Genomic DNA, 22,785 nt, shown 5'->3' with positions numbered 1-22,785 from the left:
ATTGTGTTAACGGGATTCCATAATGATCCAATAATTGTAATACCCTTATATTTAGCTGACAATTGGATATGCAATTAATATATAATTATTATATAATTAATAAGAATATTTAAAATAGTAAATAACAAGAAATAAATTTAATTAAATCTGCTGATTAAAATACTTAAAAATACTCCTACAAAATATATTAGTGGTAGAAAAACTGATACCAAAATCGATTTCTGATGATATTTGATACCCAAAACATAATCCAAAATTTAAGCCCTCCCTCCACACCCTGAAAACAGTAGTAGAAGTAGAAACATAAACTTTCGGTTTCAGTTTCGTGTGAAATTGAATTTCCCAAAAGAAAGCCCATTGGATGCATCTGCTCCACGGTCAAATAGAAGAACTTTCCCAGTGGAAGTAAAAGTTGCAGGCCAGATTGATCGGCTTAAAGTTGTTGCTCCGGCTAAATAGCAAAGCACAGTAAAGATTGTCCACTGCTAAATGATCATTAAAGTGCGTAAATCGAAACCAGACTGCATCTCGGCAGTGGTCTCCGAGTTGTATTGACTTTTTCGGCATTGGTCAACATTAGACATTTTGTCCTAATTACACAGACGACAAACTGAGAGCTAAGAGCTGCTGGCTGCAGCATCAGCTTTAGCTTGGACTCCGACTTGGAGCTGATTGGCGAGCGACGCATGCTCAAGCGCGGCCAGCACTTCACTTTCCATTTAATCTCGTTTGGTTTGGTTTGGTTTCGTTTTGGTGGTGCAACTGCACCACGCCACACACAATTTGTCGCAGCATCGCGCGATGCCCGCATGAAAATCGAAAGCCGATTTTCATGTCAATATTTTTGTTTAATAAACTGCCGATGGACCGGACTCTGCCAGGCTAGCAGGCAGGTAGGCCTCGTCTCGTCTCGTCGTCTGAGCATGCGGAAAATATGCAAATTACCATCGACATCGACGTGCATCATAAGGTGCCCCCAAGGCACGGCAGCGGCAGTGACGGCAAACGCAATGCAACCTCCCAGCCCCCAACGTTGCGTTGACCGATTGAACGAAAGTGCAGCCACCAGCCACCATCGCGAAAGATGAAAGTTGTCCACACAATGTAGAATGACGAGGCTGAAAGTGCAAGTGGGTCCAGTCCAGCGATCGAAGCCACCAACCAACCAACCAACCAACCAACGAACGAACGTGCGATTGATGTAAGACGGTTATGGAGACTTCAGACTGATGACTGGGATGGGCTCAGATGGGATCGAGATCATATGCAGGTGTCAACAGAAGTTGGTCGAGAGTGGTTTCACTTTTCTAAATAGTCCCCCCGCTTGATGTGACTAAGCGGTGAAGAAAAGTGTGAAATGGCATGTGAATGGGGAGTTGTATCGATCGCTAATGAAAGAAATTTGATTGGAAAATCATGATCATGATCTACCACTGAAATGGAACTGATCTGGATGGATTGGTCGTGCTGCTTGCAGAAATGATCAAATGAATGAACTGCGAGTTTGGCGGGTAAAAAGTGGCATATTACTACTTATATATTTTATTAATTTGCTAAATTAAATTGAATGCACATAAATCCTTCAAAGATTGTTAAAAAAAAGCAAACCTGATTACTTTCCCGCTCCCGACAGCAACGTTAGCCAAAAGCCTTTCCCCTAACTGGCGGCGGCGGGGCATTTGTCAACGGCTTTGTTTTTTTTTTTTTTTTTTTCGTCCCGTTTGGCCGGAACTTGTGGATCATTTGCCAAAGCCGAAGCGAAAAAAAAATCCGTGAAACGATTTGCCTTTTGCATTGGCCATGGCAATTAATCAAACAACTGCCATCCGCCGAAAAACGTTGGAAAAATGGTGGAAAAACGTTGCAAATCCGTTGAAAGCCGAAAATTGACGGCAACCAAAAGCAGCAGCAGCAAGAGACAAATACACAGCAACAACAACAAAAACAACAACACCGACAAAGTCAAAGCCAAAAGAAAATTGTGGCATGCGATAGGTAAAAATGTGGCAAAACTTATATCAATCTGCTGTCGTTGTTCGGACCAGTTAAGATATCCTCAACAAGGTCGCAATGGGGCAGAGGAATATGGCCAAGTATGCTAAGCATCTGCAAAGAGAAGAGAGGAACAACAAATGACATTAACAACATGGCAACAATGTTGCCAGCTCCACTGAGAAAAAAATGAGAATATTTTTTTTATTTATTTCATTATTACTCGTACAAGGGGATTTTTCCTCTAGAGCCTTTTATGAAAATTTCCCCTTAATTTGGTAAAGTTTCTAAAATTTTGTGGGACCATAAATCAATAATCATTTGATTTTTGCTGCTTTTCCAGCATAAACTACTGCCATGCTTCCAAAGTTATAATCCCTAATTCTTTCAGTTTCCTTCCTTTAAAGTACATTTTTTTTGTGTGTTTCGCTAAGTGTATCGGCATTGCTAATGGCATTCGCCTGGGCACCCATAGGTGATAAGAAATAATTGAGAAGATTGTCGGGCATTTGAATCGATTGGAATGGGCCCTGGGCCTGGGGTCCAAGCAGATCGAGAAAAAGCGTACGAAGAAGGAGAATAAACAGCGCAGGGCCAGGGCCAGGGCCATAATTAGGCGATTGTCTCAATGTGTGTGTTTGTGCAAATGTTTATGTTATGTCAATTGTCGACTGCGACCAACCCACCCGACCACACAAGCAACGAAAAATACTATGGCAAAGGAGCATTCCCGGTCCGATCCGATCCGATCCCATCCGATCAATGCTTGCAAAACTGTGCAGCGCTGACTGCCAAACCGCAGTCATTAAGGTTGCAAGAAGATCAGCAGCAGCGGCAACGGGGAACGGGGGTGGGGCAGGGGGCTGTGGCAGGGGGCTGGGACGGGTCTTCTTCTGCTTTCTTTTCGCTGAGCTTGCAGTTTTGTCGCTGGTTTTTCTCTCACCCCGTGTCTGTCCTCCCCCTGACGTTGCCTTAATTGTTTTATTGCAGCAAGCGAGGGAGCGAGGGGGATGGAGACAAACTTTCTATTTGAGCATTTTCACAGGGAAAAAATATTTCATTTCTTATTTATTTTTCGAGTTGCGATAAATGTTTGGCTGCTTGCAACCTGAAGATGCAACAGTGGCAGAGGCAGAGGCAACACTAATATTTTTCTTCCGCCTGATTACGAATGGTGCGGGGATTTTGGAAAAATGTTGATGTGTCATAGCTGTCAGTCTGCTGTTGTTTTGAGAGAGCTGCGCCTGACAGCTGCGAAGATGTTGTGTCATAGCAGCTAGCCATGAGAAAAGTGCGAGGGATATGTACTTATGTTCACATTTAGTATATGGTGGCAAGTGCCATTGCGGCAGCTCAGTTGCAGCCATAACATTTTCATACTAATGCCATAACAGTCAGTATTTCATTTTGACTAGCTGCAGTACAGTGTCATAACAGTCTGGATAACGTTCACGCGTCATGCGGCAGCGTACCTCGGCTGGGCTTGCATTTCTGTCTGGGCTTAGTGTCCAAAAGTTTAGCTTAAATTTGTTTGATTTTAAATGAAATATTTTCCTTTTAAACTTGGGACATCTTTTGCTATGCACACTTACGTTCTCTACGTTCAGTTTTCGATAGGAAATATCCTATGCTCCTATCAGTCTTCGCACAATCAATCGCACTGGAATGATCCTTGTGAAATAATTTACTCTGCTGTGGGGCATACTTATGACTCAGTTCCGCAACAATCGGCTTGACCTCAGCCATGTTCGAGTATCTCCCATTCTTCATAGTGCGAAAGAAAGCGAGCGCCATTGCCCAGGCTTGTCTTGGCTTGGCTTGGCTTGGCCTGGGTCCATTCAGCCTTAATTATGCGTTTCATATGGGGTCCCCGGCCGTGGTCAACCCTTTTTATGTGCAAACTTTAGCGCGTTTTATGAGCCGCTCATTAGAAACCGAACAGAACAGAACAGAGCAGACCGAACATGGAGCAGGGGGCGCTGCCGCTCCTTTATGACGTTGAGATGTCGACAACGATGGGCAGCAGCTAGCCAGGCCAACAGCCAACAGCCAATACCCGTTCACAACTATCAACGACAGACGCTAACAACGAAAAATGCACGCAGAGATCAGCACTAGACGATGAAGTTTGTATGCCCTTTAAGTCCAAGTTTATCCAAAGAAAAATTATCTATAAAGGAAATATATTTTTAGTTATAATATCTTAAGATCTATGACGCTGGGACTTGCACTTTAAATCCAGACATGCGTTATACTCCAGAGAAATCGATATATAGTTCCTTTGCTTGTGCTACTGCGTGTTCTACCCTCTTCCAGGGTATACCATAGAGGCAGATGCAGACGCTCATTATAATGGGCGGCACTTTATTTAAATGCGCGCACGGCACATCATTAACAAGGCAAATTCTATGCGATGGCCATGGCCATGGCGATGCGATGCGCTTGGTTCAGTTCTCAGTCTTAGAGCAGCGCGAGGCGACCCAAAAGGATGGAGATGGGAATGGGGATGGGGATGTGGATGCGTCTCTATTAGCGGACACAGACCGCACGCACTGGCTGAGGGGGTGAGAGTTGGGGCAATGGGGTGCAGAGAGCGGTGCAGAGAACGGATCGGAGTGAACGAAGCGATTTCATAATATCTCAATTGATGTGTGCGGCTCTCCATCAAGTTGCAATGCACAGTGGTTCACTGTGCCACTAAAAACGAATTCAAAATTATTGGCGAGCTTGAATTGGAATTTCTATATTGGAAATGCTATATAAAAGGAGTTCCACAAAATGAATCCTAGCCGAAAGAATATAATTTGATGGTGCCCCGCTTCGTGGCCATAAAACCTGTGATGGATCTTTCAAGCAAGAAAGAAAGCTGGCTAATCCAAGCCCATGGAATCCCAGCTAAAGTCCAAAGAAATCCCGATAGAATTTTACAAAATTTTAGCAAATATAAAAAAGAATATTAGCTTTCTCAGCTCTTTCTATTTTTTCTTAGAAGTTTTCCCTTTCTTTCTCGTCTGCTTGGGGTAACATTCTCAGCCCCAGTTTTGATTGTTCTGTGGCCAGTGTGCCATACGGAGTGGCGCCTTAATTGGTTTCTTAGAATTTGCGGTGCGCCCTTCTGCTCGATGAACGCTTCACTTACCGCTCCACACCGGCTGGCCCCCCACCCCACGTATCCCTAACCTACCCCCCCCCCCCCCCGCTGCAATGTGCGTTTTGCCTATTACTTGTGCTTGTTCTTCTTGGCTCAGATTCCTTCTCAGTCTCCTGCTCCCTCGCTGCGGAGCGGCTGGCCGGCTTCCTCTGCCTGTCCGCTAATTAAGGTCGTCGTCAGCGGCTTTGGTGCGTTTGCAAATTACCCCGCAATTCCATATGAGAGCAGGCAGCCAGGGGGGGGGGGCAGGGTGGGGAGTAGACTAAAGGTTCTATGTGGTAATTGCAGGCCATGCCATGCCAAAGCCACAGTCTCCAGTTCTGGTTAAACTGTAGCCGCTTGATTTCTGGGCGACATTTGCACATAAAATGAATGTATCTGTAGAGTAGATTCAACTATTCCCATATAAGCTTCCTATATCCGCTGGCCACTAAGAACTGGTTACTCATCTCTCCGATATCGAGACATTGCCAATCAAATGGTGGCTCATCGTGTGCCTAAATCTCTGCACACGAATCGTAAGACAAATTAAACGCCCATTAAGACATCATTTGGGTTTATTTTTTTTGGTTTTATTTTGGCCACGCAGTCGGATCCATCAATCAATCAATCAATCAACCAAAGTGCATCTGCCACCAGAAAATCCATTGATGTGTGCCAGTAGTTCCGCTCATCCTTGACACAAAATATATTTACCCAAGAAATATTTATGCGTAATTATCAAAGTCAGCTAAATGGATGCCCCCCCCACACACACCCCTCCGAAAGCCAACAAATACGAGTATTTACAATATTAAAAGCCATCAAGCGAAATGTGATTTCGCTTTGATTTAATTGCTGTTTGGTCTTGTTGGCTGATTTATTTTGGCCAACCTTCGTCCCACGAACGGCCCCTGTCCCGTGCTTGGGGTGGGAGGCAATCTCGTTGCTATCCAAACTTAATTACGCGCGTGTATCTGTCAGATACACAGCTCCCCCACAAATCTCTTTACAATGGACTCTGCCTCGGGCAAGAAATTAAAACAAAAAAACAAAAATCACGAATCAAATATATCGAAATGTATAAGGCAAGCAAATTGGTTAGGTAGCGCAACTTGTGCCAGGCAAAGGGAGCAACAAATGCAAATTGCTGCGAATTAAAGCGCAGAAAATGTAAAGAAAATGTACCCTTTTAAAGGGTATTGCCCTGTGGGTATAGGTTTGCAGGACACAGAAAGTTATTGGACACAGAACAGGCTAAACTGGAGCAGCGTAGCCGTAGATTAAATCATCTACAAACTGGCACAAAAAATGCTTCAATGCTAAAAATTGAACTGCAGTGGAAATCTGCACTGCATCAGATTTCTATTTATTATTTTTTTGCGCTTTCTTCACCCATATAAAAGGGTGTACAACGCTTCTGCTATAGTTCCAGCATAGTTCTTTTTTTTCTTTACTTTCCTGTATTTTCAGCTTCGACATTCTCTGCCCCATAGCCCGACTGGTCTGAGGCAACAGAGGAACATTTTTATATGGCGTTGGTTGTCGTTGCCCCCAAACATAATTTCGCACAGAAATTATTAGCACTTTGTTATTTTTATTTTTTATTTTTGGTTGTCACGCCTCTTTCTTGTACGCATTAGCACTAAATTCCAATACCATACAAAGAAATAAACAGGCGAAACATTTATTAATCTCTCACAGAGTTGAGGTTGAAGTTTTTGGTTGAAGTTTTTGCCAGTCGTGTGCCAGGCGAAAATGTTGTCTATATTTTCATGGGTTTTAAATGGGAAAAGAAAAGAATTTTAATTCGGTTTAACTCAAAGAGGTAATTGATGGAAGCAGCTGCTTTGGGGGACGAGATAAATCCTAGTTGGAAATATAAATACAAATAATTAAAAGTTACATTAAAATGGCGTTTATTTCACTGAAATCTGGACATAATTTGGTTTGTTCTCTCCTGTACATATCCCATGATAACTATAATTTCATATTGGGCAAAATTCGCGTGAAAATCGAGGAAGCATTCGTCGTAATTTGTCATCGTTTGGCTTCCTCATCCTCATATGTCCGACTCTTCCTGCTCATCGGCCATCATTAACATCATTCACAGCATCAACGTTTCCCACTCGTTGCACACACACAACAAACACAACACACTCATTGACCATTCGAATTATTCAGTGACCTGAAGGCGACTGCCACTCGTCTCACCTCAGCCCACCCCACACTTACCTTGCCTTACCTCACTTTAACTCAAGCCCAAACCCTCTTCACCTTTCTCCTAACCCAACCAAATCAGCAGCAGCAGTCGACAACAGCACCAGCTGACCGTCATGAACCCTGTGGTAGTCAGCGGCAGACACATCTTCACCTTTTGTCGACTTTCCACGCTTCTCATTTCACTTTCTTTTGCACGACCATCGCGTCGCCTCTGCCACAAGGGGGAGTAAGACTGGACTGGGGGAAAATTGCCAGCGTGTGTCGCCACTGAGCGAGCGATGAGGAGATGAGGAGATGGTGATGCTTCCTTGCAGCATCACGTAATTAACATTCAACTCGACTCTTAGCTGGTGAAATTTTCTACTGCCAAAGCGATGCCAAGCCGCCTGTGCAGCAGCTTTCGTAATGAGGAAACAAATGTTGTCAAATGCGTTGGCGGCTGAGGCTGGGGACTGGGTATTGGAGCTGGGGACTGGGGGCTCGATAAGCCAAGCAGCCGCAAAGCCGCAAAGAAAATGCAGCTGTGGCTAGTGTCATTGCACTCGAACTGCACTTGAATGCGGTTTCCCATGACTGATAAAGATTGAAGTTCATATCGCCAGTCGTTCAGGAGAATTGAATGTCAGTGTAAAGCAGGGCGGGCAGCCAGATTTCAATTTAATTTAATTTTAGACAGTTTAGTAAAATATTAAATAAAATATTTATCGATAATAAATTTATGGAAAATTCTTTTGGACTTTTTATGGTTAGTTGTGAGCTTTAAAAACCCTGTCAGTCTGAGTAGTTCTCATAACAGGATTCGTTCTGAAGCATTTTGAAGCATTTCGAATGCAATGAACACGCCCCAGCTTAAGCATTCTTTCAATTTATTTATTTATAACAACAAAAAGCAGAAAAAAAGCAGAAAAAAATGCAGAAAAAAGGCAGAAAAACAGAAACAATTTTATTGCAAATGTCAATTGCCTTAGATCATTCAACTAAATGGTAGCTACGTGCTGCAATTTGTGGCATGTGTGTGGCTCTGAGAACTGCGGGTTCCCATACGGCAGCAGAGGTGCCACCAGGCAGCAGAGGCATTGGCCAGAACATAGTAGCAGACCAGACCAGACCAGAGCAGAGCAGCGGAGAGGAGAGGCTCTAGTGGAAACTCTAATGGAAAATGCAACATTAAAGGCAGAGCCACAGACAGCAGCCAAAGAGGCAGTGGGCAGCAGGGGGGGCGGGGGGGCAGATGTAGATTAGAAAAGAAAAGCGCAGCATAATAAGCAATAAATGCAAGTCTAAGACTCATTTCGAACGTGTTAAAATGATATCGCAAGTGCCCCGGAAGCCAGGGCTAAACAATGCCGAACATGAAGGCATTCCCTGCAGTTGATGGCTCGACTAAGGGATACCCCGCTATGTACTAAATTCTAGCCAAAACGCACACTCAGATACCAAGACCTACAGACTGGCAGGCTATATTAATTTTTTGTTCTTTATTATGGCTGCAGCATCCAGCCATTGAGATGATTCTTGGACATATGATAACTTTAGCATGCCCTGGCACCTTGAGGTATAGCAGAAGCAGAAATGCAAAGAAAAGCAAAAGGTAAAGGTAAAGGTACATCCATGTTGCTCATATGAACTGATGTTAGAGGGAATACCCCCCCCTGGACATCTCTCTCTCTCTGGCTCGTTCTTTGGCTAATTTGTTGCTGTTTTCCTGGAAAGCGCTAATCAAAAGTTTAATGCCCAGCGAAGGGAATGAAGAAATTGCAATGCAAAAAGCAAACAACAAAAAGCAAACAGCAACAAAAAAAGAAAAGCAAAATCGACAGACACAAACCGAAATCTGCAAGAGGCATGCAGGCAGGCAGGCTGGCAGGCTGGCTGCTGCAACCTGCAGCCTGCCACAACGGCAACAATTATTATGCAGCAAGCAGCAAAAATCCACTCGAGGCGTTGCCCGCAGCCAAGTCGCTGCCAAGTGATTCTAATGATGCTTCTAATGATATAGTCAAAAGCGAAGCGCGACTCGCAGCAGTTGCAACTTTGCCCAGTTGCATGTGGCAGGCAGCGCTGCTGCTGCTGCTGCGGCTGATGCTGCTGCTGCTGCCTTCAGGCCTCTCTCTGATCTGCGACAGTGGCTGTGTGGCGCTTCGGCAGTGGCAGTGGCAGTGGCAGCGACAGCGACAGTGGATAGACGGACGGAGACCGGCAGTCGGTAGCAATTGCATTCGGTTAACCATTTGGGGAACCAAAGTCTGGATTTAACCCTGAGGCTGGCACAAATATAAAGTTTTCCTTATTACTGCATTAATGTAAGATTTTCATTTTACGATTGTTTTATGCACATTTTAGGGTGCAAAGAAATGTAAACAAAAAACAAATAAATAACTTATTTGAATTGGTCAGATCCCCCCCACTTTCCCCTAGGTTTAAATACAAAAAATATCCCCCCCTGGACCTCGATTTATCAAAAATTAACGTGCAGTATTCATCTCGGCTTTCATAGACCCCTTTGCTCCACTGATGGGTTAACTAAATGTTCTAATGCCTTGCCTCCCCTTTGTCGCCCCTACTCCTCCTCCCACCGCTACCCCCATCCTTCTGCCTCTTCGGCTCGCGTCTGACTTTTCCGCTTTGATTTTGCGTTAATCTTGGCTTGCACCTGTTGGATCGCTGGATGGCTGGATGGCTGGATGGCTGCTGGTTCGTTGGATCGTTTCTGGTGGTTGGCTGCTGGCTCTTCCTCTCCTGCCTCTCCACTGGGAAGTACTAGAGCTGCCTGAGAGCAATGACGGTGCCGTTGTTCAATTTTGCGTGCCGTTGCCGCCTCTGTTATTTTAACAATCTGCCATTTAAGCGTAAAAAATGTTGCCTCGTTTCGTGCCGCAGCATTTTTCTACTCTTCTCTTTTTTTTTTTTTTTTTTTTTGGATACCCTTGCATTTGGTATTATAATTTTTAAATGCAGAAAATTGGAGCCCCATACGATAAATAAAGGGTAACTTGCACCAAAGGGAATATTTTTGACCATCTAAGCGGATCTTTAGACAGATTGAGGTACTAAAAAATATATTTAATATATTTAGATCTACCATATACATGGAGGTATATAGTAGCTATGTACTATCGAATGTAAGGCCCTTAAATCAGTTGAAAGACGTTCCATCATTTAACGTTTAATGTTCTAATTTCATGGCACCATATCCAGGCCACACCTCAGGCTCAATTCACCTTCTATTGAATCAAATATTGTGGCTATATATCCGTATCATATTCAAATACTTTTAAGAATTTCTAGCAGAGTTAATTTCTAGATATTCCATTGAAAGAGTATATCATGTTTCGATGCCCCAAAGTTGCGCCTTTACGCATTTTTTTTCTATGGCTCTTGCTTGGCTGTGTTTTTTTTTGTTTGTATTCGGACTATTTGATTTGGCAATCATGGGGACCTGAACTACGACGATGGCGCTGCGTTCTCCATTCTGCATTCTGCGTTCGGTTTTTGTTTTTGTTTTTTTTTTTTTATTTGGTTTTGTTTTCGTCGTTTTGGGCGGCGGCGTTGCGTTAGTTGAACCTTTTTCGGGCAAAACACATTTGAAACTTGGCTCCCAGGAGGGGCGGCGCATGGAAGACAGGTTGCTGCCTGCCTGGTAGATTGCTCTGGACAGTATCAATGTGGATTAGTCAAGACTTTGATTGGGAAATTCTTTTGGGGCGGCTTGTCAAGTGATTTTCACGGATATACCTGCGAGTGTATAGGAAGTCATTTGGGGGCTTATAGACTTTCACTCGCATCACAAAAAAAAAGAAGAAAAAACTAATTGGATTCTTTTTCGGGCTGCCTGCTTAAGCATTCCGTGAAGGCCATCCACATATATGACTGGATACTCGACTGGATCTTACATTAATCATTCAGTCTCGGTCTCAGTCCCAGTCCCAGTCCCAGTCTCGGGCCTTCAATGCCAATGGCAAGGTAATCCAGGATGGAGACCTTCAGCCATCTCCCTCAGCCGTCTGCTGCCAATGCAATAATCAACTTGCCGGACAACTAAATTCCATAACTGATTTGCTCGGTTCTCGACCCTCGGTCAGTTGTTGTATTTATGAAAAGCAACTGCAAAAGTAGCAACAGCAGTCGCCCCAAAATTGAATGTAAACTAAAGCAAAAACCTCGAAAATATACTCAAAACTTGGTGCCTGGATTATGTTGGATATTTGCAATAAATTAACATTTTGGGGCATGCAAAACTAATAGCAAATTGTAGCAAGAAGCGGAAGTGGGCACAGCAACAAGACTTTGATGCTACTCAAGAATATTTAGAATGTATAAGTCATTCCGCTAGGCTCTTCTCTGGTAAAATGTATTGAATCCCAATCAAAATAAATATTTTAAAATTAATCTGGCAAGTGCAATCATATCCCACATCCGATACATATGTTTTATATATGGAAAATGATTGCCAGTGCCCGCTATCAATGCAAAACTAGTTAATAAAAGCGCTAGCCAGTAAAACTTGTGCATAATTAAATACATCACACTATGCCCATCCATCCTACTGTTTATGTACTCGGTACTACATACTTGGCAATAAAAACAGGAGCAGCAACATCAGCTACGGGAATACCAATACCAATATCAATACCAAGAACCAAACTACTTCCAAATCCCCATTCACCATTTCCCCCTACCCTACCCCTACCCCTACCCATCTATCCATCCCCAGCAACAACAACAACTGCAACTACAACTACAACTACAACTACAAGTAACTGTGGCAATTGCGTAAATGATGTTCTAATACAACATCAATTACAATGGCAAGCGGCCCATGGCCAAAACGGTAATGATGTAGTCAGCCTCCAAGTTGCGTTTGCTGCCTCGGTCTACGGTCTCCGATCTTCACTTCTTTCTGGCTTGTGCTGCTGCTGCTGCTGCTCCTCAATAAGCTTACGGCATTCACGCCTTGTTGTTGCCTGACTCTTCCACAGTTTTCTCCGGCTCTGCCCCTCGCTCCACAGTGCTGCTGTTGTGTAGCTGTTATCGTTGTCGCTCGCCGAACCGGCTGCAGAACATGTCCCTGCTCTGGGTATACCCCGTAACAGTTGCCACAGTATACCCTGCTGCAGGCGGGGAATATTCGTATATTCGTATGTCAAATATATTCTAAATAGACCTTTCCTTCGAGGGTACTTCGAGAGGTTCTTCGAGAGGATATAGCTGCAAAATTATCTTTTCGCTTATTTATTTTATTTATTTATTTATTCAATCAAAGAATTTTCATTACGAATTCTCAATTCTCCTGCCTCCCAGGGTACTCCCCCGTCGAAGCCACTGGCCCACACAAAATTCCTGGCTAGATTCGACGAAAAATTTCATGCATGTTGCTGCCGTTGTTGTCGTTGCAGCAGCGAACCAGCAAGCCAGCAACAACGACAACCGTTTTACGCATGCGTGTGCCTCAGCTACTGGGCCGGGCCTGTTGCACCTGCTTGTCTGCCCCCCTCCTCATGCCGTTCCCCCCACCACCTCAGCGCCAAGCAACAGTCAGCTGACTGCGGCAGTGCTTCAATTTATGTTTTAATTGTGGAAATTATGTGACATATGTTGCTGCCGCTGTGGCGTTTTGCTGCTGCTTCTGTGTGCTTAGGCGGTGTGCATCTGAGAGTGCATCGGGAGAGCGAAGACCGTATAGCCGACGTCTGTCATAACTGGTAAAGTTGTAATTAAACTGGTGCCCCGTACCCCGTACCCTGTGCCCTGTGCCCACTGTTGTCGCCTTGCATCGTCTGGGCTCGGGAGACAGAGTTTTGTGGGTTTTTCTCGGGCTGGCCGTAAACATTTTACGGTTGTTTATTGCCATCAATTGATGTATGGGTGGCTGGATCGATGCGATGCGATGGGTGGATAGAGAGGGAGCCTGGGCTGGTAAATATACCGCGGGAAGGCTGCCGATCACTGAACAGAGATGATCGAGGAGTCAACGGCAATAAGTTTGGATGCGGGTATCGTGGGAGAACACGCAGTACCGATGCTGGATCTGCTGGATCTTCCCTAGCTACCTTTAGACCTGCAAATCGGAAATAATATTTACCTGATCTGGAAGGAAAACCTTGCTGGAATTTGCGCTAAGGCCAGGGCCAAATGGAAACCTTTTGAAATGTGAGCACTGCATAATTACACTTCCACTTTTGTTGCCGTTGCGTCCCAGGGAACAGCTCTAACTGCATTTTAATTGATTGATGGCCTTCCTAGTTCGCGATGTTGCGTTGCTGTTGACTCTACAACAAGTTTATGGCCTGCTCTGTGCACTGGATCTTGAACCCCAATGAACTCGCCACAAGCCAACCGCAAACAACACCCACTATGCCACCATGCCACCATGCCACACGTAAGCCGATGCTTTATGGAGTGTTGTGGAATTGAAGCTTGTTGCCTAACCATAACTGTAATGGAAATAGCAGCCCAGGCCAGGGCAGGGCAGGGCAGGCTAGGCCAGAGGAGCAATCCAAATGCTTGGGTCATTCGTACTCGTCGGGCGATCTAATAATAAAAATCAAAATACCGTCACGTAAACCGATAACAAGGCACGGGGAGACGGACACGGACACGGGCACGGGCACGGGATCAGAGTCATAGCCAGAGCAAAAACACAATTAAGACCAACATTTTTATGGTGTTCAAACTATAAAATTCATATAATTAAATTGCAGTTATAACTATAACAGCAACAACCGAAACTACGAGTACGAGTATCATAGAGACTAGCCCCACCTCTACCTCTACCTCTCTACCTCCACCACTACACCACAGTGCAATGCCCGTGCCAGCTGTCGAGTGAATAATTTGGTAAATGGGAGCATAAAGTGAAAAGCGAAAATCAATGGATTAACCTCCAGAATAGCAACAAGAAAGAAATGCCTCGAAGCAGTGGATACTCTTGTGTGTGGCAAGCATTATGACAGTGCCAATCCCATCCCCAACTACAATTTGGGAATTAATATTTGATTTAAACTGATCATTGATTATGTTATTGTTAAAGCTGACAAAGAATAAGGACTGCTCTTGTTAGGGTTGAAAGTCTCTGGTCCAAAATTAGTATACCCTTTGCAAGGGTATCAACAATAGCGGCAATTACGTTTCGTTTAGAGTTTATCGGAAGCTTCGAACAAAAGCAAGAGCAAGATCACGACGAAAGCAAAGCTTTTGTGCCGAAAAAAGAATATATGTAGGTAATCGTATTGGTATTGGATATTCGGTGGAATCGATAAATAATAGCTAATCAGTTGGATATGGCTATGTACATACGTATGTCCAATAGTCCATGGATATGCATGTACTTTGTATAAGTACTCTACCATATAAGGTTCAAGATTATTCACTCAAAAATAAACCTACTGAAACTGAGAGTTTGATGTGTCCCTCTGTCCCTTGTCCGTCATTTAAGATTTTCTATTTTATATACATATAACAGCCATAGGAACGATGGTGTTGAAATTTCAGCACCCAACGCGCGTTGCTTCTAAGGTTCCCTGCACCTTGAATTTCTCCATGGCCTCGATCACTTTTACCCCTCTCGCTGCTGCTTTCCTAAGCCAAGTGTGAAAAATGAAACCTCCGGCTTCTGCTGCTGCTGCTGCTCCTGCTGCTGCTGCTGCACCCGGAAATCAATCAAAGTAAGGGCATTCCACTTCAACATCGATGGGGCCGCCTGCCAACAAATTGCAACAGCAGCAGCGGGCAAAGGCAGCGACCGCGACAGAGCCAGCGGCAGAGGCAGCGGCATCGGCAGAAAACAAAAGGAAAAGAGAGAAGTGAAGTGAGAAAGCAGCGACCGCCGAGGAGCAGAGGCTAGGCCAGAGGCCAGAGGAGCTAGGCTAGGCTTCCTCTGTGGCTCCCACTCTCAGTTGTTGTGCAGCAGGTGCCAAAAGCTCCGATCACCTCTGCTCTCTCACCTAGTCTAGTGGGTAACTTCACTCTCTGAGCGAGCTTTTCAAACTGTTGTTTTGTTTTGTTGTTACGGGTCTTGTGCCATGCCGGTTATTGTTGTTGCTATTGCAGTTTGTAAATTCATTGATGAAATTTTCACGAGCGCGAGAAAAGCAATGAGCTAGAGAGAGAGAGAGCAAAGTGATGAGAGCCAAAGCACGAAGTCGACATTTTACAGTCGCTTCTAGAAAAGTTGTGACAGTGACACTTAAATACTTCATTTTGTTCAACAAAATAAAAACCAAGCCGTGGCGATGTTTAATTCTAGTATTATAATTTATTTTTTGGTGGGACGACACCCTACCCTTCCCGGGCGGAAATCAGCCGAATGCAGAATGTTTTAACTTTCATCAGCTTTTCAGTTTAAACTTTAAACGCTCCAGAACAATATGAAGTGTTCTTTCTTCCGTGTTCATTCAAATATCTAACTATAACACGCAGTTCCACTTCCCTCTATTAATTACCCTACATCTCATAATGTCAACAACAACCGCATTGCATAGATGTCAAGGTTTCCCTCTGTTGATATGTTCCTGTTTCAACTATGCACTCCACCCACCCACCTCCACTCTCGACTCTCTCTTGGAAGTTTCGCGAACAGCTGTGCGAACGCTGCCGCTCTCTTTATCTCTCTCACTACGTTTCTCTCTCTCGGAGCACTGACAGCAGGTGCATCAACTGAGCCGAAACGAAGCGAGCGTAACAAGTGCCAAAGTGGTGAGAGAAGCTTTCCGTCTGACGCACCGCTATCTGGCCGCCGCTAGCTGGCCGCTTCGACAACAGTTGGCGGGCAGCTTGAAGCTCAGTTTGAAAAAAACATTCGTGCGAGGCAGACGTGAGTGTACCGAGCGATCCGATTTCGATTCCGATTCCGATTCGATCCGATCCAGTCGAGAGTAGCCGAGCTTTCCCATTGCAACTGCAACACAACTGCAACTTTGGCGCGACTTTTGCGGCCGCAGACAACAATCGAAGTTGAAGTGAAAAAATGTACTAACAAAAAGAAAAAAAATAATCAGAGAAATAAAAAGAAGAAGAAAAGCAGAAGCGGCGCAAAAATAAAAAAAATAAATTAGATGGAAAAAAGTGCATGGAAAATTAAAAGAAAAAGTGGCGTGTGAAGCAAAACTGCAAAAGAACGGCAGCAGCAGTAGCAGCAGGCGGCATTGTGCATTTTTTTACATACATACAGACGAGTATTTACCGCTTCAAAAGAAAGGGAGCGATACAGATACAGCGATACCAGCAGTGAGGCAAAGAGAAGTAGTTCAGGCCGTAGCAGTCGTAGGGCCAAGCCAAGTGTAACGATACAATAGATATCCAATACTCCGACGTAAGCACAGCACAGAAAAAACAATAACAAAAACAAAAACCAAACCCCCCATATAGTACTTGGACAAGTGGACAGAGCAGCAGAGCAGCAGAGCACCATGTCGTCGTCAACATCATCCACGTCCACGTCTAGCGCGAAACTGGAACACCAGCAGCACCATTCGAAGCCCATACTGAGTCCAACACGATCCCTGGACGAAGGTTTCGAAAGTGATCCGGATCGGGTTTCCACCGATTCAGAGCATCAGACAAGTGGAACTGCCAGTGGCAGTGCCGCCAGCAGCAGCAGCAGCAGCAGTAACCATAACAATGCCAGCAAGTTGGCGCAACTCAGTTCGGCGGCCACTGGCGGCGCCTCCTCCACTGGCGCGGAGAAGCCAGCACTAGCAACGGGGAACAGCAGTGGAGGAGCAACCACCACATCAGGCAGCAACTCGGCCAGGGGAGCCCTCTCTCTGGCCGCACCCCAGCTGCAGCGACGCGAATACTTCAAGGATCAGCAGAATAGCCAGCAGGTGGGCATGGCCAAGGCACGACAGATCATTGTCCAGCAGCAGCAGCAGCAGCAGCAACAGCAGCAGCAGCAGACACTGCCGCACCAGCCACGGCTGCAGTACCAGAAGCAGCGACAGCCCCTCGTGCCCAGTGCCGCCTCCAGTGTCCACAATCATCGCATGACCCACGGAGGACCCAGCTCCGGTTCGGGCGGAGTCGGTGTGGGCCAGGGCTCTGCCGGAGCTGTGTCCGTCACGAGCGGATTTCGTCGCGGACGTCGCCTCCATTTGGCAGCCCATAATCCAGCACGATCCGGACTGCGCTCCCATTCGGTGGATGCCATTGCCAGACATCGCCATGGCTACGATCCCAGCAGCCTGATCCTCAAGCACGACGGCAACGGGAATGTGAGCAGCTGCTCCAGCCCCAATGGAGGACCGGTACCGACCAGAATGCTCAACTACAAGAGCCCGGCCGGAGGCAGCTCCCCGGGAACAGCGGCCGGACAGGCTCTCCTCGTCCAGCCCATCTCCAGTGCCACATTATCACCTTTGGTGGCGGCTGGCGTCGATGTGGTGGACGGAGGCGGTTCCTCCCCGGTGATTGCCTCGGCCACCCACAGCCTGTACACATTCTATCCGGCGGAGGGTAATCTGCAGGTGTGGCAGACGGAGTGCGGCGATCTAACCTACAAGTCATCCAGGAATATGCATCAGCTGCACAAGGCGCCCGTGTGCTGGACACAGTCGATACCACGACAGGCCAGAAGGTGAGTGCTAGAACAATAATCCACAGAAGATTCTGGAACGAACTGCACAGCGTTTCCCCATAAACACGTTTGGCTTTCAGGACTGTTCCTTTGTCTCGAAACTTCTTTAGTGGAAGAACAAATTAAGCACAACCAAAAGAAATTTTTAAATATTAATTGGAATGGTTTGAATTTGCTTACCAATTTCCATTTGATTGAAATACTTTCTGGTTAGAGCGCTGAGCTCTCTCAATAAATCGCTCAAAATGTAAGCTAATTAGTTAATGGTTCAGCTTTATTTTTGGCCACAAATGAAGTCAATAGCCATTTCATCTTTTGCGGCATTCCACTCCATGCCGCCGCCGCCAGAGTGAAAGTCTTTTCAGCAGTCAAAAGCATCGCGAACAAGCGCGGGCTCTGGCTGTGGCTGGGGCCTCTCTGCGGAGAAAAACTTGGGCATCGGCGAGTGAGAGCAGGAGAGATACCTGGGCCAGCAGAGACGCCGCGGCGGCGGCGGCGCATGTGTCATTTGGCTTGGCCGCGGGGCAGGTTGCAGTGTTGCAAGTAGTTCCTCTCCATCCACAGATGCTGCTGCTGTGGCAATTAAAATGCCTTCGAAAACTGCTTTACATTGATTACCCTCTGTCTGTCCATCGTTGCGGCTCTGTCGCTTTGTCCCTTCGGCAGCGTGTGTCGAGAGGGCGCCCGGGCACCGTCTTTTACATAACCTACGTGCAACATTGCCCCGGGGACTGCGTCTACGTCTCTGCTCGATGTGTGTGTGTGTTTGTGTGACCCCAAATTAAACGCAAATTGCTCACCTAATTTCAGGCACATAAAGTTTGCCAATTTTGCGCATAACATTTTCCAAAAGACATTTTAAGGTTTTAGCCCAAATTTGTTTAGGGTTGGGTTTTATTTTATTTTATTTTATTTTTTAAGAGGGACTTGCGCTACAATTTCTGCCTGCGAAATGTGTGCCTGAAATATTTAATGGGCTCTGACTGCAATCGTTTAAGGTTGCAGCTCTTTGTGTTGGGATAGAGATGCTATATACACATATTTGCTTAACCAAAGAAATGAGGTAATGGAATGAGGGAATCAATGAGGTAATTTTTGGATAAATATACATATACATAAATCTATATTTCAAAGCACAAATTTATATTATTAAACAGCATTTAAGTTATGGATAATTAATATACGAAAATTATTTATAAGTAGATGATAATTGGAGTTAGACATCATAGATAGGGCTGATGAATCAGTAAACATAAGTAGATAAATGGTTAATTTAATTAATGGAATATGCGGGAATATTTCGTATCTAGATGCATTATTCCCTGTAACTGTGTATCACTTTTTCAAGAGTTTTTAAAAGAAATATATTAAATAGTTCTGTCGAGACCTGTAATATGCTATAAATTGGCATATTAAATATATATTAAATTGATATTATATCCGATGTATTTTCTTTCCATTTTGATGAATCGTTTCCTCCCAAACACTTTGCAAAATACGAGTAGAAGGAAATATTTCAAATTTTACTTTCAAATTTCTATATCGTATATTTAATCGGCTTTTGATGTAGAAATGCCAAACAGTTTCAGTTTCATTTAATGTTTTCATTGCATAAGCACACGCAAATATGTTTATTAAAAGCCTTTTACTTTGACTAAAAACCGCCCACCTTAATGCCGCAATGCAATGCCGCCGCCACTCTATGCCTCAATCACCAAGAGAACCCGCCCCCCTGTTGCCCAAAAAAAATTGCAAACATTTCAATCAAGGAGTAGAAAACATGCAAAGTGATTCAGAAATGAGAGAAAAACAGTGGCAGTGCAATGGAAATTATGAAATAAAAAAATTCCGAATATATGGAAAGCCAATCAAAAGACTTAGGCAACGAACTTGATCAGGTCAATGCACTTGGGGATGGTTTATTTTTGTGGGATTCAAATATTCTGATTGACAGTATTTGAAGATTATTTGAATTTTGTTGCTACAATTGTGTGTAAGTTCAACTTACCGATTAAATTAAGATTCAGATTATTCAAGCTATGATAACTATTGTTGTATTGTACTCGTAATGATTGTTGATGCTTCTTGGAACTTGTCTACTGATTAATAGTGTCAATTAAGTTGTTAACTTTGATGCTATTTCAGTTCCTGTAGCTGTTGATGTCAATATTGACTGCGATAAATAAAGAGAGCAAACTACTGCTCTCTATCTCTCTCTCACACTCTTTCTATCTCTTCCCCTCTTGCGCAATCCCAGCAAGACTCTTGATTTGTTTCTTCCACGTAGGAATGTTGTTGGCTGTGATTGATGTCATATTTGTAAAACATTCTGGGGGCCTGGTGATATGGAGATTTTCTGAGGGATTTTGCTGGTGTTAATTTTGGTGTTTTGCTGACGTCCGATATTCATGTTATTTTTGTGATTTTTACTACTGCCTTTTTTTTTTTTTGTATTGTAACTCTCTCTCACTCTGTCTATCTCTCTGTGGTGTGTGATTGAAATCGCATTTGAGACACACACACAACACAACTCACATCTTTGTTGCAAATCAAATTGCATGATGCGCAAAAATATTTTCGCTTCGACAGTAACATGAGCGAGCCCAGCTCCAGGCTGACGAACAATAAAAGTAAAAGTTTTTTATTTCGCTTTGGCAAAATTTATTTACATAGTTTTTGGTACTTTTTTTTCGTCTTTTGGGTGGGTTTTTGTGTGTTTTACAATGTGTCATTTCTTTGCACACTTTTGGTTTTCATGAGACATTACTTGGATGGGAATATGGATGGAGGATGTGGATGGGGATGGGGATGGATGCTGTGTGTTGTGTGTGTATGAGGTGTAGGTGTTCGCGATGCGAGCATTTGAAAGTGTTTTTTTTTTGTTTTATTGTATAAAATGAATGAATGATGGCTATTTTTATTTTTTTTTTGTTACTTTTCGCTAAGGTGTTGGTCGACAGATGATTTTGTGGCTTTTTGTTGTGCGAAAGTTATTTTTCTTATATGTTTTTTTTTTGCTTGGGCAGGCGGAGACACGGAGCTGCGCTGTTTGATGCTTCCGCTTTATGCATATTATGGGAATTTTTGTGTGATTTTTTTTATATTCACAAATTAGTTTTCCATATGCGGAGGAGTATAAAAAAAAATTGAAGGAAATATATTTAGAAGCGCGATAAATGGTAAGGTAAATCTTGAGATGGTAATCTAAAAAGAAGCTCTAGGCATATGTAAATATAGGAATAGAGTAGCATCAGTTTGATTCTTTATACTTCATTTTTATTCATTCTTCTACAGCTATCTGTCACTTTGTATCTCTTAATATCTCTATGGAAACAACCCTAAAACTCTGAAACCCTGAAACTCTGTTACATTCGTACAATAATGCTCCTTCACCGTGTAATGTAAACCCATCAATATCTCATGGTCAAGGCCCCCCCACCCGATAGCCAAGGCTTTCTTAACCATTTTGTGGGCCAACTGCTGGGCCTCTCAATGACGCAATTAAGAAGCAGCCCATTGATTTGTCACTTAATCGGTGGTGTGTTTTGCCATTTGCCGCTTAATTTAGCAAACAAAAGCCGCTAATTGCCAGCGCTCCACTCCAGTCGGGAGAGATCTAACCATCTAATGGCTCAGACTTTGCAGTGTATTTGCAGTGCTATACGTAAAGGTGAGGGCTAGAGTTTCCTTCTGATTGCTGTTTGCCAATCACTTTGCCTCGAAGACTGATAAACCTGCTGTTGCTGTTGCTGCTGCTGCTGCTGCTGCTGCGGCTGCTGTTCACTCTGATTGCTCATCATCATCCAAAATCATCGTCGAAAATCATCGACAAATATGGTGCCTAATTAAAAGAATCCAACGAGATCCGTTCGCGTATAGAACAATCTTCCGTATTTGCCTTTTGTGGCGGCTCACGGCTCAGGGCTCATGGTTTTTCGTTGATTTTTTTTTTTGTTTTTTGGCAAAGTAAATATCTAAATAAAAATCCATTATGGCTGCTCGATGAGCTCGAAAAATTTGTATGTCAATACTCAAGAGACTCGACTCGAGGGAGCTTTAAGCCTAAAAATAGATCAAGTGGCAAACAAATGAGCAAACAGACGGGCGACTGTTAGGGCCGGCTAAATGCTAAATTGTTGTTGACTTGAAGCGAAATGTTGTCACCAGATATAAGACAACACAACACAACCCACAAAAGACTTGAGCAACCAACTTGTCATTTATGCAATGTGTACATAAGTAAAGTACATACATATGTATGTTTGTACATCCGAGGATCCCATTGCTCAAAATGATTCATTTGCTTTCCAAATCTCCGAGAGCATTTTTCAAGCATTTTCAATGTCAAATCTGTTGGATAATTACTTCGTTTTGTTGTTGTTGTTGTTTGTTTTTTTTTTGGCACCCACACTTCTGGGACCGCTGGAAACACTTTCAATTTTCAAACATTTTGACGTCTGTTTTAGCACCATTTTTGGCAGAGTCATCAAGACAAAAGAACCATTAAATGGAGATCATAATCACAATTCTATGGAAACATTAACTGGAGTGCCTGCCGCGAGCCCCCTACTCCCTACCCTCTGTACCAGTACCCAAAGCCCCCATTGCGTTCCCCCATGATTGAGTCATCCGAGGGAGCAAAAATTATGTGCAATGAATATATTTATATGCCCATTAAAATAATATAAAATAAATGTTCTTCGCTTTAGTGCTAGAAATTGTATTGGGAAATATTTATACTATATATTATATATATATATGTTTCTCAAATGAAATCCCAATATACCCTGCCTGGTGTGCTGCAGTGTACTGGGTATTGAAGAACTGAAATTAAACCAACCGGAAATGCAGCGTACAAATAAAAAAA

At 43.9% G+C, this 22,785-nt stretch overlaps 1 protein-coding gene across 1 annotated transcript in view; it reads left to right on the top strand.

The window, feature by feature from the left end:
* The first annotated feature begins 16,736 nt into the window (after positions 1–16,736).
* The window catches only part of LOC111070104 (centrosomal and chromosomal factor), a 57,930-nt gene continuing 51,881 nt past the window's right edge, over positions 16,737–22,785 (top strand). The window contains exon 1 of the mRNA XM_022360423.2: positions 16,737–17,918. Within this exon, the coding sequence (XP_022216115.2) occupies positions 16,753–17,918 (1,166 nt within the window). The 5' untranslated portion in view covers positions 16,737–16,752. The remainder of the gene's footprint in view (positions 17,919–22,785) is intronic.

Source organism: Drosophila obscura, unplaced genomic scaffold (assembly GCF_018151105.1).
Source record: "Drosophila obscura isolate BZ-5 IFL unplaced genomic scaffold, ASM1815110v1 contig_4, whole genome shotgun sequence".
Lineage (NCBI taxonomy): Eukaryota > Metazoa > Arthropoda > Insecta > Diptera > Drosophilidae > Drosophila > Drosophila obscura.
The sequence above is the reverse complement of the archived record's forward strand: the minus strand, read 5'-3'. Positions and strand labels throughout refer to the sequence as shown.